General features: G+C 37.6%; 2 protein-coding genes across 3 annotated transcripts in view; one reads left to right on the top strand and one right to left on the bottom strand.

The window, feature by feature from the left end:
- Positions 1 to 240: 240 nt before the first annotated feature.
- LOC131427819 (ubiquitin carboxyl-terminal hydrolase 3-like) lies at positions 241 to 16454 on the bottom strand. 2 transcript variants are annotated; one of them, XM_058591350.1, is made up of 8 exons: positions 16283 to 16454; positions 15918 to 16148; positions 4712 to 4853; positions 2165 to 2702; positions 1603 to 2100; positions 1398 to 1540; positions 1146 to 1292; positions 241 to 1077 (listed from the first exon to the last, which is right to left on the bottom strand). In XM_058591350.1, the coding sequence occupies exons 2-8, from the start codon at positions 16078 to 16080 to the stop codon at positions 882 to 884; spliced, it is 1827 nt and encodes a 608-aa protein (XP_058447333.1). In that variant the 5' UTR covers positions 16081 to 16148; positions 16283 to 16454; the 3' UTR covers positions 241 to 881. The 2 variants fall into 2 exon arrangements, with proteins under 2 accessions (XP_058447333.1, XP_058447332.1); XM_058591349.1 differs by having other exon boundaries at positions 15918 to 16454.
- Positions 16455 to 22962: 6508 nt separating this feature from the next.
- Positions 22963 to 26354, top strand: part of LOC131427818 (galactosylgalactosylxylosylprotein 3-beta-glucuronosyltransferase S) — a 34463-nt gene continuing 31071 nt past the window's right edge. Inside the window, exon 1 of the mRNA XM_058591348.1 lies at positions 22963 to 23699. Coding sequence (XP_058447331.1) covers positions 23573 to 23699 — 127 coding nt within the window. The 5' untranslated portion in view covers positions 22963 to 23572. The remainder of the gene's footprint in view (positions 23700 to 26354) is intronic.

The following is a 26354-nucleotide window of genomic DNA, read 5'->3' as shown; positions in this document are numbered from 1 at the left end:
TAGGTTCCATTTGTTTTGAATCTATTTTCTTTGTATGTTGACATTAGTGATATTCTCTGTACTGCTAGTAGTATTCCAGAGACGTTAATTTTTACTTTTTTTTCAATGTGCTGATCTTCTCAAATGCTTTGAATAACTCCGGGTAAGCTATTGAAGTTAACAATAAAACACTGTGAACAGAAATGCGGTTATAAAGGGGACATGGCATGTTGATAGTAACGATGCTACTACAGTGCGGGGTTCATCACGGATGTTATATTTTATTCACAGCGTAAAACTTTGAGCGAACAAAACGAACGAACGGAACTGGGTGGGCACTATTTCGATGGAAATTAAAACTAAATCACTAAAACTAAAGAATATAAAATCACAAAAACGCAGCGGCCTCTTTGAGAATCTCTGAACGGTTGCAAAAATTATTATGAAAAAAACTGCATTCTGCCGATGAACTCTTTATAAAGCAGCAAAATCCAAAGAAACACATTCGCACTCGCAAACTGGACTGGTTCTGTATATTTAAGTTAAGAGTTTTGGTTGAAAGAAATAGGACACTAAAATGCTTTAATTTATCACAATTATTCCTATAATGGGGGATCATTATTCGAACAGAAAACAGAATTGAACTGAAGGATCTAACCCGTCAATCAATATCTTGTGGGTGATTTGAACCTGCTATAAATTTTCTTCATCATTACCCACCATTTTAACATCGCATTTTTTCCCTTGGCTTATCGTTAGTTGTTTTGTTTCCAATCTCGGAACAGAAAACTCCATAGTTAGAATAAAAACCAGGTTTCGGTAGTGTGTGTTTCTTCTTTTCTTGTGTGCAGCATGCTTATTATGCTATATTAATCAGTCTCAAATGAAGAATAAACTTAATCTCAAGACGCCACGCTCGTAGTAGTTTCCGCCAGGGAGAGCCGGCTAGTGCTGGTCGTATCTCGCTTAATGTAAAACAGAATGTACGGTTTGCATTCAGCAACCGCCGAGCTGCTGACCTCTTTCACCGTGTGGTCATTGAAATGCATCCATACGCCGTTATTATTCGCATAGGAGGTGTAATGTCCGCAGCTGGAGCTACGAAAGTTCAATAGATTCCACGTTAGTTTAGTTCCAATCAGAAGCCATTTGCAAAAAGATCTTACCCATTTCCATGATGTACTATAACAGCCGCTAAATCGTACACGTTGCAACTAGAATTCGAACGTCTCGTCTCTGGACCATTATTTAATACAAACTGCGACATGTCTAGTGCTTTTATGGGAAACGATATCCTCAGGTCAATTTTGGTTCTGGAAAAAAAAATTCATTATCGATGAATGATTTTTGTTTATTTTATTATTATAACATTCGCTAGCTTTTTTCTCATTTGAACAGTTGAATTAAAGTGTACATACCTGTAAAAATTATTCCATCTGAATCGCTTGATGTGTAGACATAACACGTTCGGCAGTCTTCGAATCCAGAACCGTTTCGTAGATTTCTGTTTACATTTGCAGGAGTTGCAGTAGTAGAGTTCTGTTTCTGCTAGTTCTTCGACCTGAAACAGATTTACATCATATGAGATACCTCACCGTTACTATTCACTATGACTATACCAACCTCCGTGAAGCTAGATAGACAGTCTGAAATGTGGCACGATGGGGCATTCCCACTTTTAACCTTGTCGTTATCCTCAGGAGGGTCTTTGTTGTAAAATTTTTCCGGAATGTCCAACGACAAATCGAGGAATGGATCATGCTTTTTACTCTCCATACCACAAATGAGGCAACGCACCTCACTCTGCAGAACGCCACCGAAAACGTTGGTCACAATTGAATTTCGTCCCTTTGCTTGTAAATGGCTCAGGGCGGGTACATTGTAGGGATTGGGTTTCGCTTCACCCGTTTTCTGCGACGGTGATGTGGATACATCCACTGGAATAGAGACCTGTTGAAGTTCGGTGTGCAACCGGTCCAACATGTATCGCAGGAACTCGTGTGCGTCATGCTGTCGATGACCCCGAAACTGAGGTACTACTTTCCAAATCACCAAAAATAGACATTCCGGGGATATTGCTCCCTTTGAACCATCCCCACCTTGACTGAGGTTTAAAAGGACCTGGACAAACAAAATTGTAGCTATCGGTAAGTTGTCAAACATATTGTAATCCACTTTAACATACCTTTCGCAGTTCTTCCACCACAAAAACATCATCCAAATTCTCTTTCATGCTGCGCGAGTGGTACGCCTTCTGCTTGTGCTTACCAGTTTCTAGCGATGGCATCGCGTTAAAATAACAGCTGAACTCCTGTATGTTACTGAGTGATTGCAATACTGAATTCATGAAGCACGTGTTGCCCAAATTCCGCAGGCCAACAACGCGCCGCATCGGCTTCCTTTTGGCACTACCGGCACCATTTTCATTGTTACTATCATTGGAGATCGTTCGTTTTCGGGGTCGCAACTTCCGAGCAACCGACGACGTACTGGACGAAGACAAGGACACCACGGACGACGGCACAGCCGGTTCCTCCCATCCCGAATCGCTCGACGATGACGTGCTACTGGCGGTCTCCTGAGTTGACTTGGACGAACTGATTTCCTCCATCGTCGAGGAAGTTTCCGAGACGCTGTCGGCATCTCCATCCTTCAGCTCCTGGCGGATTTCTTCCAACACGTTATCGGACGTATCGTTTATCACAAACTCGTCACATTTGTAACTGAAAAGCAGTTAGGATTTATTACAGAAAATGTCGAACATTATCGCATAAAAAATAAAATTGGTCATGTGCACTTATTAGCACAAACCGGTACCCAGTGGATAATTTAAGTTTTATTTGACCATAAAATTATGGACTATGTAAAAACCATTATTACCACGCAACGCAACATTTCATCAAATGCGCATTAGAGGTGTAAGGCCGGAAAATTCAGATCAAAACAAAAATTCTCTGAAAAGCAGCAAACTGTTTTTAAAAATTCCCATGTAAAGTTTGTCCGTGTTAAATTTCAAACAATTATTGGTATTGCCTTACTGTTCACTATACGGGCCGTGTGTCAGTTAAACAATACAAAACTAACCGCGTAACCTTTTCCTGTGATAATTTCGAACGATAATTTGTAATTTGTAGATGGATTTATATAATTCAACTACCAATCGATTCGGGAACATTTAGCTTAAACACGTATGACAACGTCGTTTCAGTATTTCAATAGCATACCATTGAAAAATTGGTTAGAATCGAGTTATGTTTTCACGAACTAATCACAGCAGTCCATAATGATGTCATCGTCTTGATTGTGTTGGGCTTTTTGTTTGGTTTTTCTGGTCTCACTTACAATAGGGCAACGGCTCCCTATTTCATCTCATTTGTAAGGACGTTGAGTTTCAGTTTCCATAACATTATGAAAAAACCTGGCAACCTTGCAATACTAAATGAGATGAAAACAAAGAGCAATCAAGTGAATTAGGTGAAAAAAATTTATCTCGTATTTTTGAAGACTTTTATTGCTTGTCGGGTAATTTTAGATGTTTTTAATCGTAATTAAACAAGTGACAAGTGAACATTACTATTTATGAAGTCATCCGACATTCAATAGTAGTGTAATTATGTGAAATAGAAATCATGTTTTGAGACGAGCCTTTATAAAAGATTCTTTTCAGAATCACCATTATTATATCACAAAGAATTGTAATTTCGTAATATTTAATTGTGTGTCAGAATGTTTAATGTAACTAATTTGTACTTTAGTTTAGGTCTATCGTTTCAAATTTTAGTAGTGAAAAAGGGGAAAGCTTGCACAATTCACACAATCGACCAACTAATTGATATTCGGAAGTATATAGAAAGAGTGTCAGTTTTATTCGTATTCACGACATCCAGTTATGTCTCTGACATTCCAACCCCCCTTTTTATAGTTAAAACTGAGCATGTTTCTAATAAAGCCCAAGGCTTTGAACACAAAGACGATTAACAAAAAGTATCATTGTATTATTATTCTGTAAATAAAAAAATTGTCAGTATTCTCGAAGGGGTTGAATCGATGCGAATAGAAGTTTTACTATCTTTGCGACATTTTGTTGCTATCTCGTCGCATCGTTTTGCTAACCGCCATTGAAAATTGTCAGAGACAACTGGATGACGTGAATACGAATCAAACTAACACGTTTCGTCACACTTCTGAATATCTGATGGAATCGCTCTCAGAAGTTGATATATTGTGTAAATTGTGTAAGGTTTCATTTGCTATGAGGAAATGGTATTTCAGTTTTACGTCGAGTATCGAAAAGGATATACGAGAAATCAGAAAGGATATACGAGAAACAATGACTACTAAAGCGGTTACTACCATTTATCAGAAGCCGTGACTCTCTAACTCTGTGTTGGCCTCTTGTCTATATACGAAACCCGTCCGGGAATGGTAAATAGTACAAGAGGTCAAGGGCGTGCCAAAATTTGTCAATCCACAAAACTGTCCAGAACTTCGTACGAAAGAGAAGTACTGGGGTCCGGAAACTCTTTGAACCTAACAAAGTAAATACCACAGAAACTTCGATAATTTTATAAAAAGGGTAAACATTCTAATCAACTGTTTTCCAACGTAGATAGACTTTATCCTACACATAATCAATGGAGTTATGAAATGAATTGTTATATCGAATGATTTTATGTCAAATACTAACATGCCAAATGAATTAATAGCCCGAATACTGCCCAAAATTACTTACCAGTAAACCGATAGATTAACTGTGTTGATGCAGATGTTGTGGTTTTGTTTGGATGAATGTTTTAATGCGTGACCACTTTCGTATCTGCCGCAAAGCACCGATCCACACTGTAGGCACATCCAGTTGTCCTTTCCAGCGCATTCTGGAAAAGGGAACAAATTTTGAAAGAAATGCTTTGAAATTCGTTACATAATTCTTTTGTGGGGGTTATAGATTTGTAACTTATTTTGACAAAGAGGGAGGGAGGGGTAGTTTTTTTATGTTTTGCATGACGTAATTTGTGCATGACGCTCAAGGGTGTTCACCAATATTAAGTTAAAAAGTAATAGCTTTAAAAATTACATTTGATAGGGAAGAGTGTTCGGTTACCGGCATCCTTTTCTTTTAAGCTTATAACTTCTGACTAAGACTGAAAAAATGTTATTATCAATTTAGTAAAGTGATAAATTTTGGCAATTTCAAAACAGGTATTCGGTAACCGGCACCCTAAGAAATTTCGCTTAAAATGGAAAAATATAGTTAAATACTGCAATTATTCAAAGAATAAATGGAATTTATTCATTTCGGAGGCGTTTTGGGCCAAAGTCTTCATTGTCTGATGATAATTTCGCATTGGCTCTCTTGGCCGACGATGTGGATGGTGCGTTGATTTGGCCGGTCTTCCACCGGCTTCGCGGGATTGAATACGTTGCTGCAGTCGAATTTATTGGCTTCATATACACTAAGCAACGTTTAATGGCATTAAACAGTGCATTAAAGTTCATTTTCCTTGACTTGGACCATATGTTTGAAGTCGCCATGGCTAACAGAACCAGAGAACCAAAGTTTTTACTTATATGACAGATGTGTTGAAGCTGTCAAGTTGTCCACGTGTTGCACGTCACCAGAGATGCCAGGTTTAGCTAGCAAAAAGAAAAGATTGCGCCAATTTTCAAAAGTCTGTAATTTCTGACGAATAATTTAAAGTAAAGGAAAAGTGTACCCTATATTTCCGGATCCGGAAGTCGGATCCGGATGAAATTCAGGAATTACCTATGGAACCACAGGACCTTTCATTTGAACCCAAGTTTGTAAAAATCGGTCGCGCCATCTATGAGAAAAGTTAGAACACATATTTTCATTTTTTTTCTGCACATTTCACCTCATAACTCCGAAACCGGAAGTCGAATCCAAATAATATTCAGGATTTTTGTATGGGATCACAAGACCTTTCATTTGAATCTAAGTTTGTGAAAATCGGTTCAGCCATCTCCGAGAAAAGTTAGTGCAAAAAACGTTACATACACAAATACCCACAGACATTTTGAGTACTCGACGAACTGAATATATGGTATATGAATCGAATGGTATATGACACTCGGCCTTCCGGGCCTCGGTTCAAAAGTCGGTTTTCACAGTGATTGCATAACCTTTCTATATAAACAGGCAAAAAGTCGTAAAAATCTGTTGTATTGATCTCACGCAATTAAATTTGTTTTGAGCGCAGCAAAAAGTACAAGCGTCTGTTTGTTTTGGCATTCGACACAAAAAGAACGTGCTGCTACTACACACTCACACACACACATGACATTTGTCGGAATGACGCTATCTGCTTTCTGTCTTTTAGTCACGGTGGGGTGCCGGCAACCGAACATCTTCCCCTAATATGGAAACTGAGCTTAAAAAATCATCGCCGTGCTTAGGTTTTTGCATGTAATTTTGGGTTGCGCAGTAATTAGGTATTTTGGCCTACTTTAGCATTGATTTTATTTGGGCCCACATTGTAAAAATATCCACCAAATGTTGTAATATCTTTAAAAAACTTTAATTTAATGTGATTAGCTTCAAACTGATGCAACATGGGTTACTTAACATCGGTTAAATCCATAAAGTTTGTTAGGTGGGCCAAATTATATATAGTGGCCAAAATACCTCTGTTACCCTATTTCCTCTCAAACTTTTTAGTACCGTTTCAAGCGCGTCCATACGATGAAAAATCTTTGCCAACGATTTGATTTATTGGTCGCTGATACGCTGGCAGCTCGGTCAAAACCGAAGAGGGAAGCAAACGAATGTCGGGTCGGTCTGGTCGACGAAGTGCGAATAGACCTTAAAACGCTGATGGGGATCAAAGTTTTTTTGTTTTATTTCAAAATTTTAAAACTCATAAATTATGTTTCTAGAACAGGCGCGTAGCCAGAGAAAATTTTCGGGGGGGGTTTTAGAACATGGTGATAAATCAACACATGTACAATTTATATCACAATGTTTCCCATGGGTTATAATTTTTTGTTTCGGGGGGGGGGGGGTTTGAACCCCTAAAACCCCCCCCCCCTGTGTACGCGCCTGATCTAGAAGCATTCATATATCGACCGTCCCACGACAAATTGGCCTAACTGCAAATGACAGTTTCTCTTTGTTCACTTTTTCTTTCACGATTTACCGAACTGATTTTATATTTGACGATTTACTCTTCGCAAAACTTTCAAGATAAAACTAAAAGCTTTCGATTTATATTGAAAACTTTAGAGAATTTGCAATAATGACTCCGTAATAATCAAAAGAGAAAGTAAACAAAGAGAGGCTCTCATTTGCAAGAGGCCCTTTTGTCGTGGGACAATCGATGTGCTCTAAAATGATTGCGTTTTTTTCTTGTTAACGGCCACCTGTCAACATTTACTTTGAATAGATTTTCTGAAGAACACGGTGTCGTATCCCAAGACTTATTTTTAAGGTTTTTTTCGAATAAATACCGAAATAGTACTTGTCGCCTCGAACTTAGTTCACAGAATGGCGTCCATTGTCGTTTCCCGCTAGCTCTTGCTTCATTCCCCCTTTTTTTGGTTGTGCACACATAATTGTACTTTATTGTTTTCATACATAAAACACACGTCAATTTTTTTTTTTACTCCGTGAACCATACATGTGCAGATCAGTTTCCAACTGATATTTCTCCAATATCAAATACTTCTATAATTTTTTTTTGAATTTTTTTTTACTTAGTCAGATTTATTATGAATTTTCCGTAATCTTCCAAACATTGGAACGAAATTCTAGTTACGTCGGCCACCTTAAACGTTCACTCATAACAGTGAACCTAAGGTGAAAGTAAATTAAAATGAGAGTGTAACCGCAAATGAATTTCCAGACACAGATGTCGTTTTGCATCTCTTTCTATGCTGTCTTTGACAGTTTGACTGGCAATAACAAAATCACAAACAAAAGGAACATGAAGATTACATTTGAACAAGGAGGTAAATTTTACGTAATTAAATCTATATCACTACATCATTCTCCTTCTCTACTCTTTTTTTAAAAATTTTTTTTTTGTGTTTAAGGTAATAGATTATAGTCAAATAGGTTTATGGAGCATATTGCAACATCACTGGTATCAACCGTAGTCGCTGACGACGGATCAAACTTAACTAGATCTCAATTCTGGTTGCACGGCTCACGAAAAGGAATTTTGATGATTGTATAAATATTCTTCAAGCATAAATGCCAGGAAATGTGAGTCATAAAATAAACAAATGCAATAAGCAATGTGATAGACCGCTTCATTTTATTTTGTGAAGGATTACCGTAGCGATGGCGAACGACAGCGAAAATTCCCTTTTATTTTGTTGAGATATGTTAATCGTATGTATTACATTATTTTTTGTTAGTGGAATACATGATAAACAAAGTTATCATCAAATCTTTGTGGTCGGGCTACTAAGTTTCGACTTCGAAGAACTCTGTTCCCATTGGACTGTGAATGTTGATTGCAGTTTACAACTGACGATGCTTTAGTAGCACTATCGTGTGTCATTAATTCGTCGTGTTTCGGTTCATCAGACGTTTCAACAACCATTAGATTTATTCCGAAGCTTGAAGCTCGTTTTACTTCCCGGACGTTTCTTGCGTACTGAACACCGGTTTGGCTAATAACTATCACTTTCACTCCTTCTTTAGTTACCACCCTATAACGCTCCGAGGAGAATACAGGATCTGTTTTGGACCTTTTTTGCTGTGCAAGAACAACTACATCACCTACATTGATGTCTGAATCCTTCGCACCACGTATCCGGTCTGCATACTGTTTACTGGCCAGTTTTGATTCTGCATCACGTTCTCTAATGTCAATGCGATCGAGTTCTTCTTTGGAGCTACTCCACAGGCTGGGGAATGTGCTTCGATAACGCCACCCGACCAACAATTCAAAAGGCGTCACACCAAGCCGAGAATGTGGTATCAAGGTATTGTGTTTATGCACATATTGTTGAACAGCCAATCGCCAATTTGTGTGGTCCAGCCTAGATGAAGACAATGATTTGATGATGCCCTGGTTTTGTCTCTCGACGGCTCCATTAGTCTGTGGGCAGAGTGGTATTGATTTGCGTACCTTAATACCCTTATCCTCCCAAAATTTAATGAATGACGTACTCTGAAAAGGTGGCCCATTGTCACTTTGAATGATAATCGGTAGGCCCCAGGTTTCAAATATTTTGAATAATGCCGCATTGGTACTATCAGCATCTGTAGATTGCATCTCAACTACTGATAAATACCGTGAATATGTATCGATTACCACTAGGAACTCCCCCGAACCAAAACCGGGCACTGACAAAAAATCAATCTGTAGGATTTCCCAGGGTCCTTCCGGGAGTTCTCTAGATGCTAGTGGAACTGGGGGATTGCGTTTAGCCAAAACTGTGCATGTTTCACAATTTTTAATATATTTAGTAACCTCATTTGACATTTTTGGCCACCAGAAAAATTGTCGCATTATGCGTTTCATGGCCATTTCGCCCACATGGCCTCCATGAGCTGAGCACAGTGCTTTTCTGCGGAGAGTTCGAGGAAGAATTACGCGCTCGTCTTTGAAAATCAAAGAACCAAGATAGCGTAATTTTTTTTTCTGATCTTCGTATGCTCGCAATTCGTTTGGCCAATTCTTTTTTTTTTAAGGATTCGCGTACAGCACACAGCTCGGTATCGTTTTCTGACGCCAGTTCGATTTCACTCCAAGTTAGCTCCATGCAGCTCGTATCCAGCGCGTACAGAAAATGTTTATCCAATTGATCCTCGAAAGATTCGTTTTTCTGTGATTAAGGTATTAGTCGTGAAAGCGCATCTGCTACATTCTCACTACCTGCTACTCGTTCAATGGAGTAGTCGTACGGTTGCAGTCTTAAAGCCCACCCTTCTGCGCGAGTCACGGCCCTTTTACCAAGCCTATGATTGCTATTAAAGATATACTGGTTGGCTTCTGCATCGGTTCGAACAACAAACGGTCTAGCTAACAGATAGTTGGAGAACCGCTCCACTCCCCAGACAACGGCAAGAGCCTCTTTTTGTGTTTGCGGGTAGCGATGTTCAGATGCAGACAGTACTTTGGAAGCACACGCAATAATTCTGGGTAGCCCATTGCTATTATACTGGACTAACACAGCACCCAAACCACATGAAGATGCATCAACGAATAGTTCAATTGTATCTGACGGATTATAGTAGCCCAAACGCTTTATTGTAATAAGCGCTTCGTTCTTCAGGTACCTGAACTCATTTTCTTCGTTATCTGTCCAATAGAATTTATCTGATACGGCTAGCGTTCGCAAATGCAAAGTCTTGGAAGCTCGGTGTAGAATGAATTTATCTACAAAAGTAAACAACCCAAGAAAACTTTTAACCTCTGAACAGCAGATAGGTCTCCTGAAGTGTTTTATCGCTTTAACTTTTTCTTCTTCCACCATCCAACCGTCTGGGGTTAAATGAAAACCCAAAAACTTTACGAATTGGCTTCCAAACACACATTTGTTTTCGTTTGGCTTTACATTATGTTTTGCCAGACAGCAAAGAACCGCAGTTAAGTTCTCGTCGTGCTCCGTCTTGGTTGTTCCATAAACCAGAATATCATCCTGAAAATTCTTGCATCCCTTACAGTCACCTAAAATTTTTGTTTGGAGCGTTTCTTGGAATAAATCTGGTGCGTTACACAGTCCAAATGGTAATCTTACGCACCGAAACATTCCGAATTCAGTACAAAAGTTCGTTAGATGTCTAGATTCTTCATCTAACTCTATGTGGAAATATGCGTGTGACAGATCGATTGTAGAAAACCAAGTAGCACCATTTAATTCAGCCAAAATCTTCTCCAGTGTAGGCATCGCAAAGGGTGTTCGAAAAATATAACGGTTTGGGCCCCTTAAATCGATAACTAGGCGTATGTCATCTTTCCCTTTTGGAACTACCAGCATTGAAGAGCAGAACGATGTATCCATTCCTGCTACTACCGGTTCAATTATATTCGCCCTAATTAATCCTTGAATTCTTTTTTCAACAATGGGTTTTATAGATAACGGAATGTTGAAAAAAACATTTCGGCAAGGTAGCTTAGATTTATCGTAGTGAATTTTGACTGGAGGAAAATTGAATTTTGGAAAAATTTCATCCTCCGCGATCGCTGCAATCTCGCCAGCACACAATGATCGATTTCTGTTATGATGTTGTATTACCGGAACCTTCAATCCTAATATTTCCTCCAGTCCAAATTCACTACACACGGTACTCGCGGAGAGTTAGTCATAACAGTAAATGAAAACAGAAAAGCACGCTATTAAGTCAGTGTTAAAATTAATCCTCTGCTATTAATGGTTCACTTGCAATTCCTCTCCCAAAAGGTTGTTAACAGAAGGCTCTTATTGGTCGAGAACAAGAATTCAACAGTCCCACGACAAAAGGGCCTAACTGCAAATGAAAATTTCTCTTTGTTTACTTTTTCTTTCACGATTTACCGCACTGATTTTATATTTGGCGCCTTACTTTTCGTAAAACTTTCAAGCTTTCGATTTATATTGGAAACTTTGGATAAATTTCAATAATGGCTCCGTAATAATAAAAAAAGAAAGTAAAAAAAGAGAGCCTCTCATTTGCAGTTAGGCCCTTTTGTCATGGGACTATCGAATTGCAGAAGAGTTGAGTTCTTTGATCGGAAATCTGGCAGCCCTGGTACAAAAGAGTAGTGAAAAAGCTCTATGCAAAAGCTTCTCTCATATCCAACCGTTCGTGTGAGAAATACACAAATTCGCATCGCTATTACCAATACTAATTCACAAAATCATATGATGCAGTTTGTAGTAGAATGAGCATAACAAAAGCGAGAGCCCAATAAATAAAAGATGTGATTTAAACTTGTTGGCTAAATGCTCGCTCGCTGAAAAAAGATAGAATGATATCTCTTTCGTTTAGTTCACGAAATCGAAAGAATTGACTTTGTCATTGATAACGCTTGTATACATAACGCGTATCCATACATGGAAAGCAATATACAATGTTATACAAGAGCGCTCGCAATTGGCATCTTATGAATTATTAATTCATATTTGGATTTTTAAATTGCGTTATACACAAATAACATCAATGGGAAAAATCAGTTGCATCAATTGGTTTATTATTAGGACATGTAAACCAAGTGCCCATTTGATTTTACATCAATATAAACATTTCGTTATTCAGGTTTTTATACGTCATCAGAATACTCATTTGTATCGAAATGGGCATGGGCCAATGGTCGTATGTCAGGTGCCTACCTGTACCTATACAATAAATTAATAGACTCACAAATCGGCAGCAAAATCTGTTGAAAACAGGTCTAGTTCCACATTAAAATACTGTACTTAGATCACCACTATAAGGAAGATGATTTGCTACGAATAACAATGTGAAACAAATACATGTTCGTTGTGAATCATTCATTGATTACACCACTTAAGCTCTGGTTTCGCATGAATCAATGAAGCAAGCTAACAGGGTCTATTAAGATTGAACAGATTTGTACTTTAGTCGATCACAACATACATTATAAACACAAATTTCGTATAAGCAGAAAAGTCATAACTTTTCAACCGCCTAGAATATTAACGATGGCAAATTAAATCATAATTAAGTAAAATAATTGAGAATATTGAAAGTATCCAATTCATGTAATCTCTTTATTATGTTTCTATCTTAACAAATTTTTCCAGCATTCTGTAAGCAGTAGATTCTAAAATAAGAGGTTTTATAGAGTCGCCAATCTCTCGTACACGTTCATAGATGAACTCTAGCATCACTGGTCCAACGTCGCGAAAGCTTTCCCCCAGCGTTGGCATGTAATTGTAACGCTTCTATTTCTGTTTCCATTTTTCATTATCACTTCGTTCGCTCACCCGTGATGACCAAAATGGGGTGTTCTTCACTCATGAATTTGTTATGTATTTTCAGCATTCGTACATCACTAGTCCCGAGCACCTACATTCCGTTTCATTGTTGCGTACACCCTTAATTAGTTTGTAAATCCCAAGTAGTCATTCCAATTACGCTTGCAGTAGCTACTGACTAGCGAGATGTTTTATGACCTCACATGCAGGGTTGTTACGGTCGCGCGAATTTCGCGGTTTTCGCGAATTTCGCGATTTTCGCGGATTTAGCGCGGTTTCTGCTGAGATTTTGATGCTATGGCGCGGATTTCGCGCGAATTAAAAAAAATCATTCCATGTTTGTGAATCATTCGTTCGAATAAAAAAAGTTCTTTGTAAATTTTTGAAGCTTGTGAATTTTATGAAACCCTAAAAATTTAAAGATGGGCGAACGTTTCAGCAACTGGTCGAGCTGGCCGAATTGGTGAACTTTCACCTTGATAAAACCAAAATTTACTAGAAGGCGGTTCTAGAAAATGTTCAGTGGACAAAATTTAGATTTCATGCTTTTCGAACTCGAGTGATACAAGTTGCTATTTCAACAGAGATGTTACCAGGAATTACAAAATTTTTCGATATATGTGATTGCGTTTTCCCATTCCAATGCAGAAATCGAAAGATTTTCGCACTCAAGGATATTGATGTCTGATGGAAGATATCGTCTCAGTGAAAACATATTCAATAATGCAAAGAACGTAATAAATGAAATGCTATTCTTCAAAAATATGGTCACAAAGTTTGAGTATGATAAAAATCGCATTCTTAAAGCAAAATTGGCACGACAGGCTTACGAAGCGAAGTCTGACAAGAAAAGAAACGAAGAATTTCTGGGATTCCATCCGTGGTGATAGGAAATTGTTCTAATAGTTTGTTGGTTCTACTATCCAACATTTACAATTGTTCTTTGCGCTCTGCAATTTTTCCTGAAATATGGAAGAAATCCTATGTGAACAAGGGTATAGTATTCCAATCTGTGGAATTGATGCTTCCTTCCCCAAATTTAGTAACCTACACTTCCTTCATCATATCTTCTTTACAACCACGACTACAAGTAGATTCTATATACATCGATTTCGCTGCTGTGTTCGACAAAATCAATCATCACATAACGATCTCCAAGTCAATCTACTTGAAACCGGGATTAAACGGATCATTTTTTAATTCGCTTCGATCATATTCAACTGGTAATGAAATGATAGTGGAAATAGGTGCCTGTACAACCTCACCATTTGCTGTTACCTCTGGAGTTTCTCAAGGAAGTCACCTTGGACAGTTATTAATTTTATTGTATCTCAACGATCTAAAGTAGCAAAAATTCTGTATTCAAGTCCGACTATAATATTTCACAAACTGTTCTCGAACGCGCATCGTTTGTTAAGGACCTGGGTGTTCTGAAATCCAAGTTAAATTTTAAAGAGCACATAGAGCTTACTATGTTCTAAACCTCTAAGCTATTAGGATTCATTATTCGCGTTACTATAAAAATCTCTGATGTACATTGCTTGTAAGCTCCGTAGTGCTCTTTAGTTCACTCAACTCGAATATACTTCGATTATCTGGTCACCTTATTACTAAAACGATATCCAACGCATTGGAGCGATTCAACGCAAATTTGTCCGATTAGCTCTCCGACGTATTCCATGAATATATCCATTAAACTTACCGAGTTACCGTGACCGCTGCAAACTGATTGGTCTCGATTTATTATTTGTTCATCGAGATTTTTGTAAGGCTAGTTTTGCGGCAGACCTACTTCAGTCGTAGATCGATTGCTCAGAGTAATTGCAATCGTTACAATTAGACATTCGTCGTCGTAATCTTCGATTCTATTTTTTTCTTCGAATTCCCTATGTTATGGATATAACGAGTCTATTGGTAGCATGTGACGCATATTTAACAAATGTTTCAATTCTTTCGACTTTCACTTATCACGTAATGTTATCAGGAAATCGTTCCTCATGTTATTGTTTCATTTGTTTTAGTTGCTATAGAAGCACTAGATTTAAGGAAAACGTATTATTTGTAGGATTCTAATCTATTGATGCAAAAGATGAGAAAGTTTTAGTGGACTTTTTCCTGGTCCAAATAAAATAGCAAAAGATAAGGAGGAAAAGCAAGACATTTAGAGTAAAATCTGACAACAGAAGAATGCTCTATTATAATTGAAACTGAAAATAAAAAGAGTAAATCATGTCATCCTGATGTGGTCTACCTTAAAATTCTTCTTACCAAGAAGGAAATGCTTGCCGAGCAAGATGTTGAAGCAAAAAAAAATTGTCTTCGCTGAAATCTGTTTAACTTCTTTCAATATCACAATTGTAAGCATTTTTATTTTTTATTAATTAACTAAGAACATCGAAAAAGATGGAAAATAAAATCGAAATCGTTTTAATGGGGTTTCTCGAAGTGACGTGTTGTATGCGGACTAATTTATTGTGTATCTATGACAAACTTATGCAGATTTTTTAATTTTATTTAAGTGAATTTTCAAGTTCTGCGGAAATTATCACCTGCATAAAAATAGTTGTCTAACACTTCACTCGAACATTGCGCGTTTCAGTTTTCAATTTCGCGCGGATTTAGCGCGTTTTAGTTTTTGACTTCGCGCGGATTTCGCGCGTTTTGATTTTGAAATTTTTCGTAACAACCCTGCACATGGTGAGGTCAGATTTCGAAAAACAAGTAACCGAAAGGAAACAGCAGGAAAACAAAAGCTACAACAAATAAGATCCTATGATGTAATATCGATTTTTTCCCAAGCTCGTAACTTGGTGTAACATTTGAACTACGCCATCAAATGCTAAAGCGACCGAAACAGCAAAACTGATAGGATTGCAGAAAACGAGGCTATAAGACATTGCCCTCTACTGAAATGGTCGAGTCAGGAATAGTTTGGAATGATAGCTTTTGCTTGCCATGGAACTTTTCTCCTGGGGTTTCGTTTGCAACTTTTTTTTTGCAGAAATGGCTGTACTCCTTAGAACACACCTCATGTGATTATGAATTACCTGAGCATTTCCACAATTTTGATAGTACTGCTGGAGAATTTGTAGGTGTTCCGGATCCTTGTGCAGCTGTAGTCTGGGAAACACTTCCACACAGAATTTGCTTCAAACTTTTCACTGAGTCCTTCCGTAGAACGACATTATCGTTTATATGAGGACATTCCATTTTGATTTCCGTCACTAGTATCTATGTATATGCTATATCCAAGTCGGATTACAAAAATATTCCTCCTCCTGCAAATTTCAGGATGAAATTTTTAAACGGATTTAGTTTCACACTGTTCCACAATATTTTCGGATGGATTAGCAAACACATGCAGTAAAATAAAGAACACAAAAGTTAAAAATTTTGGTTGCTAGCTCCGCACGTTTCCCTGGTTCTCTTTCGTTGATTATGCTACAATTCGTGTTACGCTGGCTGACGGCTGGGCTTTTGCAGTCCAGTATCTCCGTGATGAGTAGAAAAAAATCACGAAACAGACATGTACAAAGAAAATCAAAAGTAAAAACTGCCAGAGGACCAATACTGCTCGTTCTCTACGCATACTATGACGGATCTGACAAGCTCAACATAACGTGTCACACAAATGTTGCACGGAACATGACAGTTGGCTGTTGCGCTACAAATGCGTCAACCCGGTGAAAAAACTAAGAAATCGAACATGTCGATGGTAATATTTCAAAAGAAAGTTAAACTAGATGTAAGAAAAACCCGTAAACAAATAAACCGTTGATTTTACAGCATATATTGTTTCTACGATTCACAATTCTCGGTTAATTTTTCAAAAGGGCGTATAAGCAAATGACAGTGTTTCTTTAATCACTCTCTCTTTCTATTATTGTGATGTGATTAAAAAGATTTCCTTTGATATCACTATTCTGTTTGAAAGTCGAAAGTTTCGGGTATCATTTCATGCAAAGAGTTGAGTGATAAACGTGTTAACCGCTTGGTAATTAATATAAGAGAAAGTAAACAAAGAGAAACTGTCACTTGCTTATAAGCCCTTTTGAAAAATTAACCGAGATTGAGAGCCTCTCTTTGCATACTTTTTCTTTTGATTATTACGGAGCCATTATTGCAAATTCTCTAAAGTTTCCAATATAAATCGAAAGCTTGTAGTTTTACCAAATACAAATTATAATACGGAGTACTTCGACAAATTTTCAAGGACGCATTTTGCATCGTGCGGTACACTGTCAGAGTGACAATGTACTTTAACGAGTTTTTTATAAAACTAGCAACACTGAAGGGTAAGAACAAGTTCACCATAGTTACTGTTTATTATAGTGAAAAATAAATAAACAAACAGTTTTTATCTGATAATCAAGATCACAAGCGAAATGTAAGTTAAACAATAATCTAGAATGGTTAAGCCAGCATGAATATACTACTAGCTATATTGATATTTGTAGATTCGTGGGTGTTTGTGTTCATTTTTCATCTTTTATGCTAGTGCCGGTGATATTTAGACTAATTGTTGCGGTTTAATACAGCAACGATAAACATAAACAAACAAGTTTGTTTTGCACCGTAGCAACTAGCATAAAGCGTTGCCAGAAACGATCTCCTTTCACATTTTAAAACTATCGCAATGAAAGGGAGGCTTACTTGTTCAGGCTGTGAACCAAACATTGGCGATTCGTTTGTATGGGACTTAGGGGTATTATTATTTGTATTTGGTTTTACTTTGAAAGTATTGCGAAGAGTAAAGCGTCAAATATAAAATCAGTTCGGTAAATCGTGAAAGAAAAAGTAAACAAATCTCGATGAACATTAGAAAAGGTCCCAAGTGCAAGTGACAGTTTCTCTTGGTTTACTTTCTCTTTCAATTATTACGGCAAATTCCAGTAATTTCCAACAAATTCTACAGTGCATATCGAAAGTTGATGGTTTTTGCTATAATCCTATGTGAAGTGTTAGATGGAAAGATTGCTGATTGGACCGTTATACTCGAAAGAGAAAGTAAACAAAGAGAAACTGTCATTTGCACTTAGGACCTTTTCACGTGTTTGTCTTCAAATAGAAACTGTCATATACAGTTAGGCCCTTTTGTCGTGGGACGGTCGATTTGAATTGTTACGATACTTAATACATTAAAATATTCTTCAATGGTCGAGGCAAAATTGGGGAAGGTTTGGAACAGCAAATCGTATTGTTTTCATACAATATTTTTTATTCGGGAATGCTTTCGATACTCAGAGCAAATTCAGCAGCAAATGAAGTCGAATAAAAAAAAGAAAGGGGAGCCAGCCTTTTGACGGTTGCCAGAATTCCTCACAAGCGGGCGTTTGTTCCAGCTTCAGTTCTATTATAGATCGCCCATATAAAACTTACAGCTGCTGAATTTGCTCTAACAGTTCATTTAAGAGTTGAAGGTGATTTTTCAATACGAAATATCTGAACTTATTTCACTGGACAAGATATATTTGTTTTCACGCGACAGCTAAGAAATTTCCTCTTTATTGATTCGTTTTACAGGTCTGTTACACACACGAACACAGTGCGTATTGGGTCAACAGAGTTTCAGACAATCACCTATCACCAAGGTCTACGAAACGAAGCAATTTGGCGCATAGTTTTCGTAGATTTCATTATTTTTGTTTGTGTGTTTTTATTATATTTATACGGAAACAAAAAGAAATCTGGATTGTGAACATTTAAAATGAAAAACAACTGAAGACTCAGTAATTCATAAATTTCAATTTGTTTCTTATACCGAACAATCAGTAAAGGTTATGCCGAAAAGATAATAGACTTTTGCTGACGGTTTCGGTAATAACGGTAATAAAATCGGTCCGGTTATCTCCGAGAAATCAATGTGAGTTTTTAGAGAGACTTTTAACCGGAGACTTAACAAACTGCAACTATTGAATTTTCCAAGATGTTTTAGTAAAGCTGAAAAGGGCGATTATTAGACTGTTATAGGATTATTACTCTTATAGTTATTATTAAAGTTTCGCACGGCGGAAGGTTGTTGTAAAATAATGCCCAGTTACATTTTAAATACAAATTAATTGCACATTGCTTTAAAGTATGTAGAATTAGTGTAATAATACATTAACAATGTAACAATAGAGTTGTAAATGTGCAGTGATATAAAGCATATGGCTACTTGGGAAGATAGTAATTCGTAAAAGGACTGAATTTTAAAACAATGTTTTAATTTTTGTTAAGGTAGCGCTTCGCCGTGGTCAGGTCGAAGCGAGACAACTCACTGCTTCCTCTTGCTTTGTCGCCGAAATTTCACCCTAAATTGCAAATTTCTCCAATACTAACCCGATTCACGAAAAATCAAAAACATACAATTGTAGGTAAATGATTTTACCACAAACGAATTTCCAGACATGACAGTCACCATCTTTTTTTGGCGCTCATCTACGGTCCTCCGTGAAACCGGTACCAATGGTGATAAATTGGTTGCACTGCTGAGCTCCCATCATACATTCCTAATGCAAATGTCAAACCGCGAGAACCCTTTCGATTCGGTAGCTCATTTGTATATATTGAGATTTTATGGCACACTTTGGTTGGAATGATAACAATGCAAATAATCTCGCGCTCCACCAAGCGGTGAGTGCGGTCTTTTCAGAAGGTACCGGGAACGAGCCACATTTTTTAAAAATATTTATATGCACGTACGTGTCTTTATTATTTATCTTTGATTTTACTATGCATTTGGCGAAAAATATCAGTTAGAAAGCTTTTCTTTCGCGAGATTTCGTGCGAGTTTTGTTAAATATTTTGTTTTATTTTTTCCTTTTCTCGCTATAAACAACTCGCATATGTAGGGATGTGCTACGTTTTCAACAAAGCGTCAAAGCTAGTAACGATGAAAATCATTACTGATTTCTCGTTCTATTGAAACATGAATAGTAATTATTTTACAAAGTAGTAACACTTACTTACATTTTCTACTCATCTATATTCAACGTTTACGCAGAGAGAACGGAAAACGAAAACAAAAGAAATGTTGTTAGCGTCTACCGCATGTGGCATTTTGCACACCCCAATGCATGCGTTGACATTGTGTGCGTGCGAAAGAATAAGGTTTTCCTCATTTATTTTTATAACTCGCACGAAATCTTTCGATAAAAACGTTTATCAGGCACAATTTATATACGAATCGATAGAAAAATTAATTATCTAGAATCGTATGTTCTTGGAATTTCCGTTTTCTTTCCCGTTTTCTCACAATTTTGGGTAAAGTGCGTGAGACCCCGGGATAGGCAGCGAACTCCCGTGACCACGGCGAAGCGCTACCTTAAACATACCCCACCTTTCAAGCAGACTTACAAGTTTTAGCACTTAAACATATATCAGGATGCATTAAACTAGTGTTCGATCAACTGTGAACATGAGTGATTTTAGATGCTTGAGATGCTGGTCTCAGAAAAATTAAAATTTTCATGATTTTTTCTAGGTATGTATGTCGCATATAAAAGCACAAAAATTTTAACAAAACACACATACTTTAGTAGTCAAAATAAAACTTCACCATGCAAATCAATACATTACAGGTAATTCTTTATGAATGGCAACTCTGGTGATAAATGAAAATAATAAACACAGTCTAGATGACAGACAGATTTTAATAGGGTAACGTTGCACCATCATGACACATGTGAGTACTGTCCCAAATAAAGGAATATTCGAAATGACCGTTAAAATGATTGAGGAATCTAATTTGAGTGTCCTGTCTGTTAGTCTGTGGAACAATCTAACACTCTCATAAACTGAACTATCAACCGCTACCAATATACAACAAAATGAAAACGAAACAAAAGATTCTTACAACGATTAAACAACAGGGACGGTGGACGATGGGACGAATGATGAAGAACCAACTGATACTGCTTTCCTCCGAGGAAAAGAGCATCGAATAGACCCAACCAGAAAAACCTGTTTTAATCCACCCAGTGGTGCAATGATGCCTTACTACTCATACCATTATAAATATTACTTTGGAGTTCTAAGAACAACTGTTCATTGAATAGAATAAGGCAAGTTTGTTCGAACTTAATCGAGAAAACTGAAACTGGAAGTATTAACCACAACAAATACAGGGATTTTGTATGAAAATTGATTTGGTCATCTGAAATAAATGTAAGGTAGATACTTTTTGCTGTTTTTGAACACTATTTCCAATACTAATTTCGAGGACCGATATAGACGAAGTTGGTTTTTATCACTACACGGAAAATAAAAACTACCTATTATTTGACTTCTTTTTACTTCATTTTGAGTTCTTCCTTTCATTCGCTCCTTCAATTGTTGTCAAAATACAAAGAGCAAAACCACCCAACAGCGAGAGTTTCGTTCAATAAGCTAAAAATAAGTAAACCGTATTAACTTGAAATTGAGTCAATATGACTCAACTATAGAGTAAATATAACTCATCTTTGAGTATTTTTTGCACGTGTCATACGAAAACTACCTAGAGCCACTTTACCTAAAATTAGGTTATTGAACGAATCCCCCAAATTGGGTGGAATGTACTTAAAATTAGGTTGATTTGCGGTTCCGTGTAGCAACAAATATGACTTACAAATTGGAACAGTTTTGAACCTAATTGAAAGTAAATTTTTCCTTTTTTGTTCCGTTGTGCGATCTACGATGGTAACTGTAGAATGCCTATAACAATTCAAAATATTTATTCCGAAATGTGAAATGTTTTCAGTTTCGTTAGCTTTACAATATGTTTGACAGGACGTTTGTTCGTTTGGAACAAAGCTGTCATTCCAAACGAACAGCTGTCGTCACTCTGGTTATTGGCACTCTAAGTAACTGCACAGGAGGTGTGATGTTATATGTGTGAGTGCGAAAACAGAAAAATGTGAGGAAGAAAAATGTAAACACCGGCCATTGCATGATCACGTCTCGATGCTTTTACCGTGTAAAAAGTTTTAGTTTCATATTTACAGGGTCTGCCATCCAATTTTTTTTTTAACTAGCTGTTATTTCGACATTGGTAACCTTAATGTCACTTCTTATTTGACAGAAACTTAGTTCTTCCGCTGAACGAAAATGGTTGTGTATACGCTTGAGGAACGCGTGAAGATAGTGCAGTTTTACTTTGAAAATCATGATAATGTTGCGGAATGTGTTACCAAAAAATCATCTTTTCGAATGAGGCTCACTTTCATCTCGGCGGTATGTTTATAAGCAAAATTGTCGCATCTGGGGAACGGAAAACCCGCACGTTATAATGGAGAAGCCAATGCATCCTCAGAGAGTGACGGTTTGGTGCGGATTTTGGTCTGGCGGCATCATTGGGTCATTTTTTCTTCGAAAATGAGGCAGGAGCCGCCGCCACGGTCAATGGCGAGCGCTACCACGCCATGATTAGCGATTGGTTCTTCCCGTTACTTGAAGAGGAACACTTGGACACAAAACGGCGCTCCGTGCTACACAGCCAACGCTACGATCGATCTTCTGCGCACAGTCTTCGAAGATCGATTTATCAGTCGAAATTCGGATGTCGTTTGGCCGCTTTGGAGCTGTGATGTGACGCCGTTACACTATTATCTTCGGGGGGCTGTCAAAGATAAGTGTTATGTGGACAAGCCTTGAAGGACAACATTAGTGAAGCCATGGCTGAAATAAAGCTGCATACAATCGAAAATGTACTAAAAAACTGAACCGACCGTATGGTGTACTGCAAGGCCAGCCGAGGCAGCCATTTGAATGAAATTATATTCCACAATTACCCGGAATGATTGTACTTTAATATGAAAAAAATAATTTTGAAATCGGATGAACTGTTTGTGTTTTATTGCATGTCTTAAAAAAAATTACATGGCGGACCCTGTATGAACACTAAAATAAACTACATACCCGAAAACTCCACATAGTAACACAGTAATAAAATTCCGAACCATATTTGTTTCGATGTTTAAATGCATGAATCCCAGGGCTCATTTTGTGAGAAAATGCATAACACATTAAAAAACGGCTTATCTCGCCACCAGTATGCATTTCCACATCGTACGTCGTATCACCTACACCTATCATTTTGACATCATGTATGATTTTTTCATCAGATAATGCTCCGTTCTCTGAGCTTGTGGTTGTGATCGCTCGTGTTGCTCTTTGATGCATCAACTATCGAATTCGTCGGTGATGTGCTGCTCCATTCACAAATCGACACTCATCGACCAAGCTTGCAGCGAGTGAACAGCGCAACATATTTTGTCAGATAGGTCTACCTGTCAAGAGAAGAAAGAAAATGTGTAAATATTTTTTCGCAACTTTGTTTCGAAAGGGAAAAGCTGCAATCGTGGTAGCGGTTTATTCATCGAGTTTAGTTATACAATATTGAAATAGCCTCACGAATTTGATTTACCTAGTTCAATCCTCATAAGAGTCACAGTTCGAATGCTTTAATTAGTATGTGCCAAATTCGTCATTCTAGTTAAATAACCACAAGCCGCATAACCATGTTGACATTCGACAGCGGAATCTAATGAAAAGCTATGTTCTGCGGATGAAACGAAAAGACGCTTGTGCTGAAAATCTCGAATATTTTTGTTCACTTGAAATAGTGTTACAGTTTTTTGACCCAAGATGCTTTGGCTGGGAGCAGTGTTTAGTTAACTAATAATCATCGCATGAAACGGATAATTTATATTGGCCAAAATATTGCAATAGGATACGAGGAATGCTGCTGAGGATGGTATATTCTTCCTGCCGCAATATGACCCGGGCTAGAAATTTTGCCCTGGTGGTGTTGTTTCTGCTGCTAGCTGGTATTTTTATATTTAATAACGTCAATTTCGTTTCCTCAGGTACGTCTGATGTTGTTTACCTCCTTGCTTTTAATTATTTTTTCGGGAATCGTTCTGTTTATTAAGTATTTAAGTGACACTGTAAATGAATGATCGCAGATGTGCATTCAACATATGTTAAGAGAAATTGAAGTATGACAGCATCATTCAGTGCAATGCATTTTAAGGAGCAAACTTTAGGAGTAGTAAAATAACAGACACACAGATAACCTTTGAGGACAATAAATCTCAAATGGAATAGAAGATAAAATGATGCATCTAACTCCTGTACGTAGGTCACCTATTCGACCATTTTATTCAGCTATTGAAATTTTTTTCATATCTGGTGGGTCAAATACTTTCAACCAAGTCAACTCGTTCGTTACGCGAATGGTCAAGCTTATCGTACTAACTTAACCGCTATGCATAATTTTAAAGAGCTGATTGGTGGAAGGTTAGTTATGCAAAGGCAGTTAAGTAAGTACGATGAGCTGGACCGTTCGTATTTTGAAATACCATACCGAAAGTTTAACAATTGCGTTGAAAAGTAATGTGTTGTTAAACTGATTTATAGTTAAACCCGAATAGTTTAACTTAATAGTTCTAGACAATATATTCCCAAAAATTACTAGCTCATATACCACATATTTGATATGCTCTGGTTCGCTTATTTTATACTAATCAGTGATATGATAGTCACTGGATTAGATTGCAGCTCGGTGGATGTTCATGATTCGCAATTTTCTATTTAGCTCCACTTTAGATCAAAGCTAAGCAAAAGAATGAATGCAAACCCATGTGTGCTAAAGCTTAGTTGCTGTACAATCGTTTGTTTATAACTTTCAGATGAAACAAATATGTTCCGGTAATGAACCCAGGGGTGGACAATTGCGTGTGCCAACAGCTTCGAAGGAGAAAATCGGTAATCAAGTAAACCACTTTACTTCGGTCATGCACTTTTTGTTGGAACATGTGGTCTCGGTGCCGGATCTTTCTCGGTTGCATGCGGCTCTGTGTGTTTGAAAAACTCAGCATGCGTCACTTACATGCATATTTGTTATGGGTAAAACTAGAGTGACTATAATCAGAGTGGCGACAGCTGTTCGTTTGGAATGACAGCTCCCAGTTCCAAACGAGCAAACGACCTGTCAGTTCAATGTAAAGCTAATGGAATGTTTTGAATTGTTGCCAAAATTACGGATGAGATGTCGTCACTCTGGTTATAGGCACTCTAGGTAAAACTAGAGTGACTATATTCAGAGTGGCGACAGCTGTTCGTTTGGAATGACAGCTACCAGTTCCAAACGAGCAAACGACCTGTCAATTCAATGTAAAGCTAATGGAATGTTTTTAATTGTTGCCAGCATTACGGATGAGATGTCGTCACTCTGATTATAGGCACTCTAGGTAAAACTAAAGTGCCTATAACCAGAGTGACGACATCTCATCCGTAATGCTGGCAACAATTCAAAACGTTTAATCCGAAATGTTGACAGTTTCGTTCGCTTTGTATTGTATTTGACAGGTCGTTTGCTCGTTTGGAACTGGAAGCTACCATTCCAAACGAACAGTTGTCGTCACTCCTCGTTAAAGGCACTCTAGGTAAAACGTACACACTCAACTGGATTAGAAAAGTATGGAAAAACAATTTATTTACCGAAGGGCAGTAACAACATGTTCCGCGTTGGAATAAGAAGATCGGTTACTGTTGCTGTTTTACGCAAAATTATCCCATGCTACAATTTCATGCTTATTATTTTTATTTCAAATAGGGTTATTGTACCAATAGTCACCCCATTAGTAAAGTCACTACGATTTTGCAGATTACTTGACTTCCAATCCACAAATTGTTGTATAATCGGATACAACATCTTCACTTCGGGTTCAAGAAGCAATATCATACCACATAATCAGTGCACAACCCGTAAATTTTGTCGCCAGACACCACTGAATTTCTTTTATTTATTTTTTCGCTTTCTTTAACTGATTACTACGTTAGGTCATTTAGGGGTTAGCCTATGTTTGTGCTTAGGGCACATAACCGTTTTTACTTTTCTTTACGTTTCGTCTTAGACTCGTCAGTGCAGAGCAGTTCAAATTGAACTGCTTATTGCAAACTTAAACAGTTCAACTTGAACCGCTAAGCAGACGTAAAGTTAATGCTATTTGCAAAACACATATACTTGGTACCGAAGTACCACGTCTTTCCTGACGTGCCGAACGAAAACGTTGTTTTCGGCTTATTCTGGCCGTTGCAGGTATGGTCATTTAGGGGTTAGCCTATGTTTGTGCTTAGGGCACATAACCGTTTTTACTTTTCTTTACGTTTCGTCCTAGACTCGTCAGTGCAAAGCAATTCAACAACGTTTTCGTTCGGCACGTCAGGAAAGACGTGGTACTTCGGTACCAAGTATATGTGTTTTGCAAATAGCATTAACTATACGTCTGCTTAGCGGTTCAAGTTGAACTGTTTAAGTTTGCAATAAGCAGTTCAATTTGAACTGCTCTGCACTGACGAGTCTAAGACGAAACGTAAAGAAAAGTAACTACGTCAGAAGTTAAAATTAAAATGCCATTATTACCTAACCGTTCAATTTGTACCGCTAAACATACTCAAAAGTGGTTACTTACGTCATCTGGTTAGCGGTTCAAGTTGAATTACTAGGTTGCAATGGC

Source organism: Malaya genurostris, chromosome 2 (genome assembly GCF_030247185.1).
Source record: "Malaya genurostris strain Urasoe2022 chromosome 2, Malgen_1.1, whole genome shotgun sequence".
NCBI classification, from domain to species: Eukaryota; Metazoa; Arthropoda; class Insecta; order Diptera; family Culicidae; genus Malaya; species Malaya genurostris.
Note: the sequence above shows the minus strand (reverse complement) of the source record. Positions and strands in the feature narration are given on the sequence as shown.

Coding starts and splice junctions, on each gene's coding strand:
- LOC131427819 (XM_058591349.1), bottom strand. CDS start 16,080: ATGGAATGTCCTCATATAAACGATAATGTCGTTCTACGGAAGGACTCA. Junction 4,854..15,917: donor AAAATTGTGGAAATGCTCAG/GTAATTCATAAT, acceptor TCCCTTTTCCAG/AATGCGCTGGAAAGGACAAC. Junction 1,541..1,602: donor GTCTATCTAGCTTCACGGAG/GTTGGTATAGTC, acceptor AATCTGTTTCAG/GTCGAAGAACTAGCAGAAAC.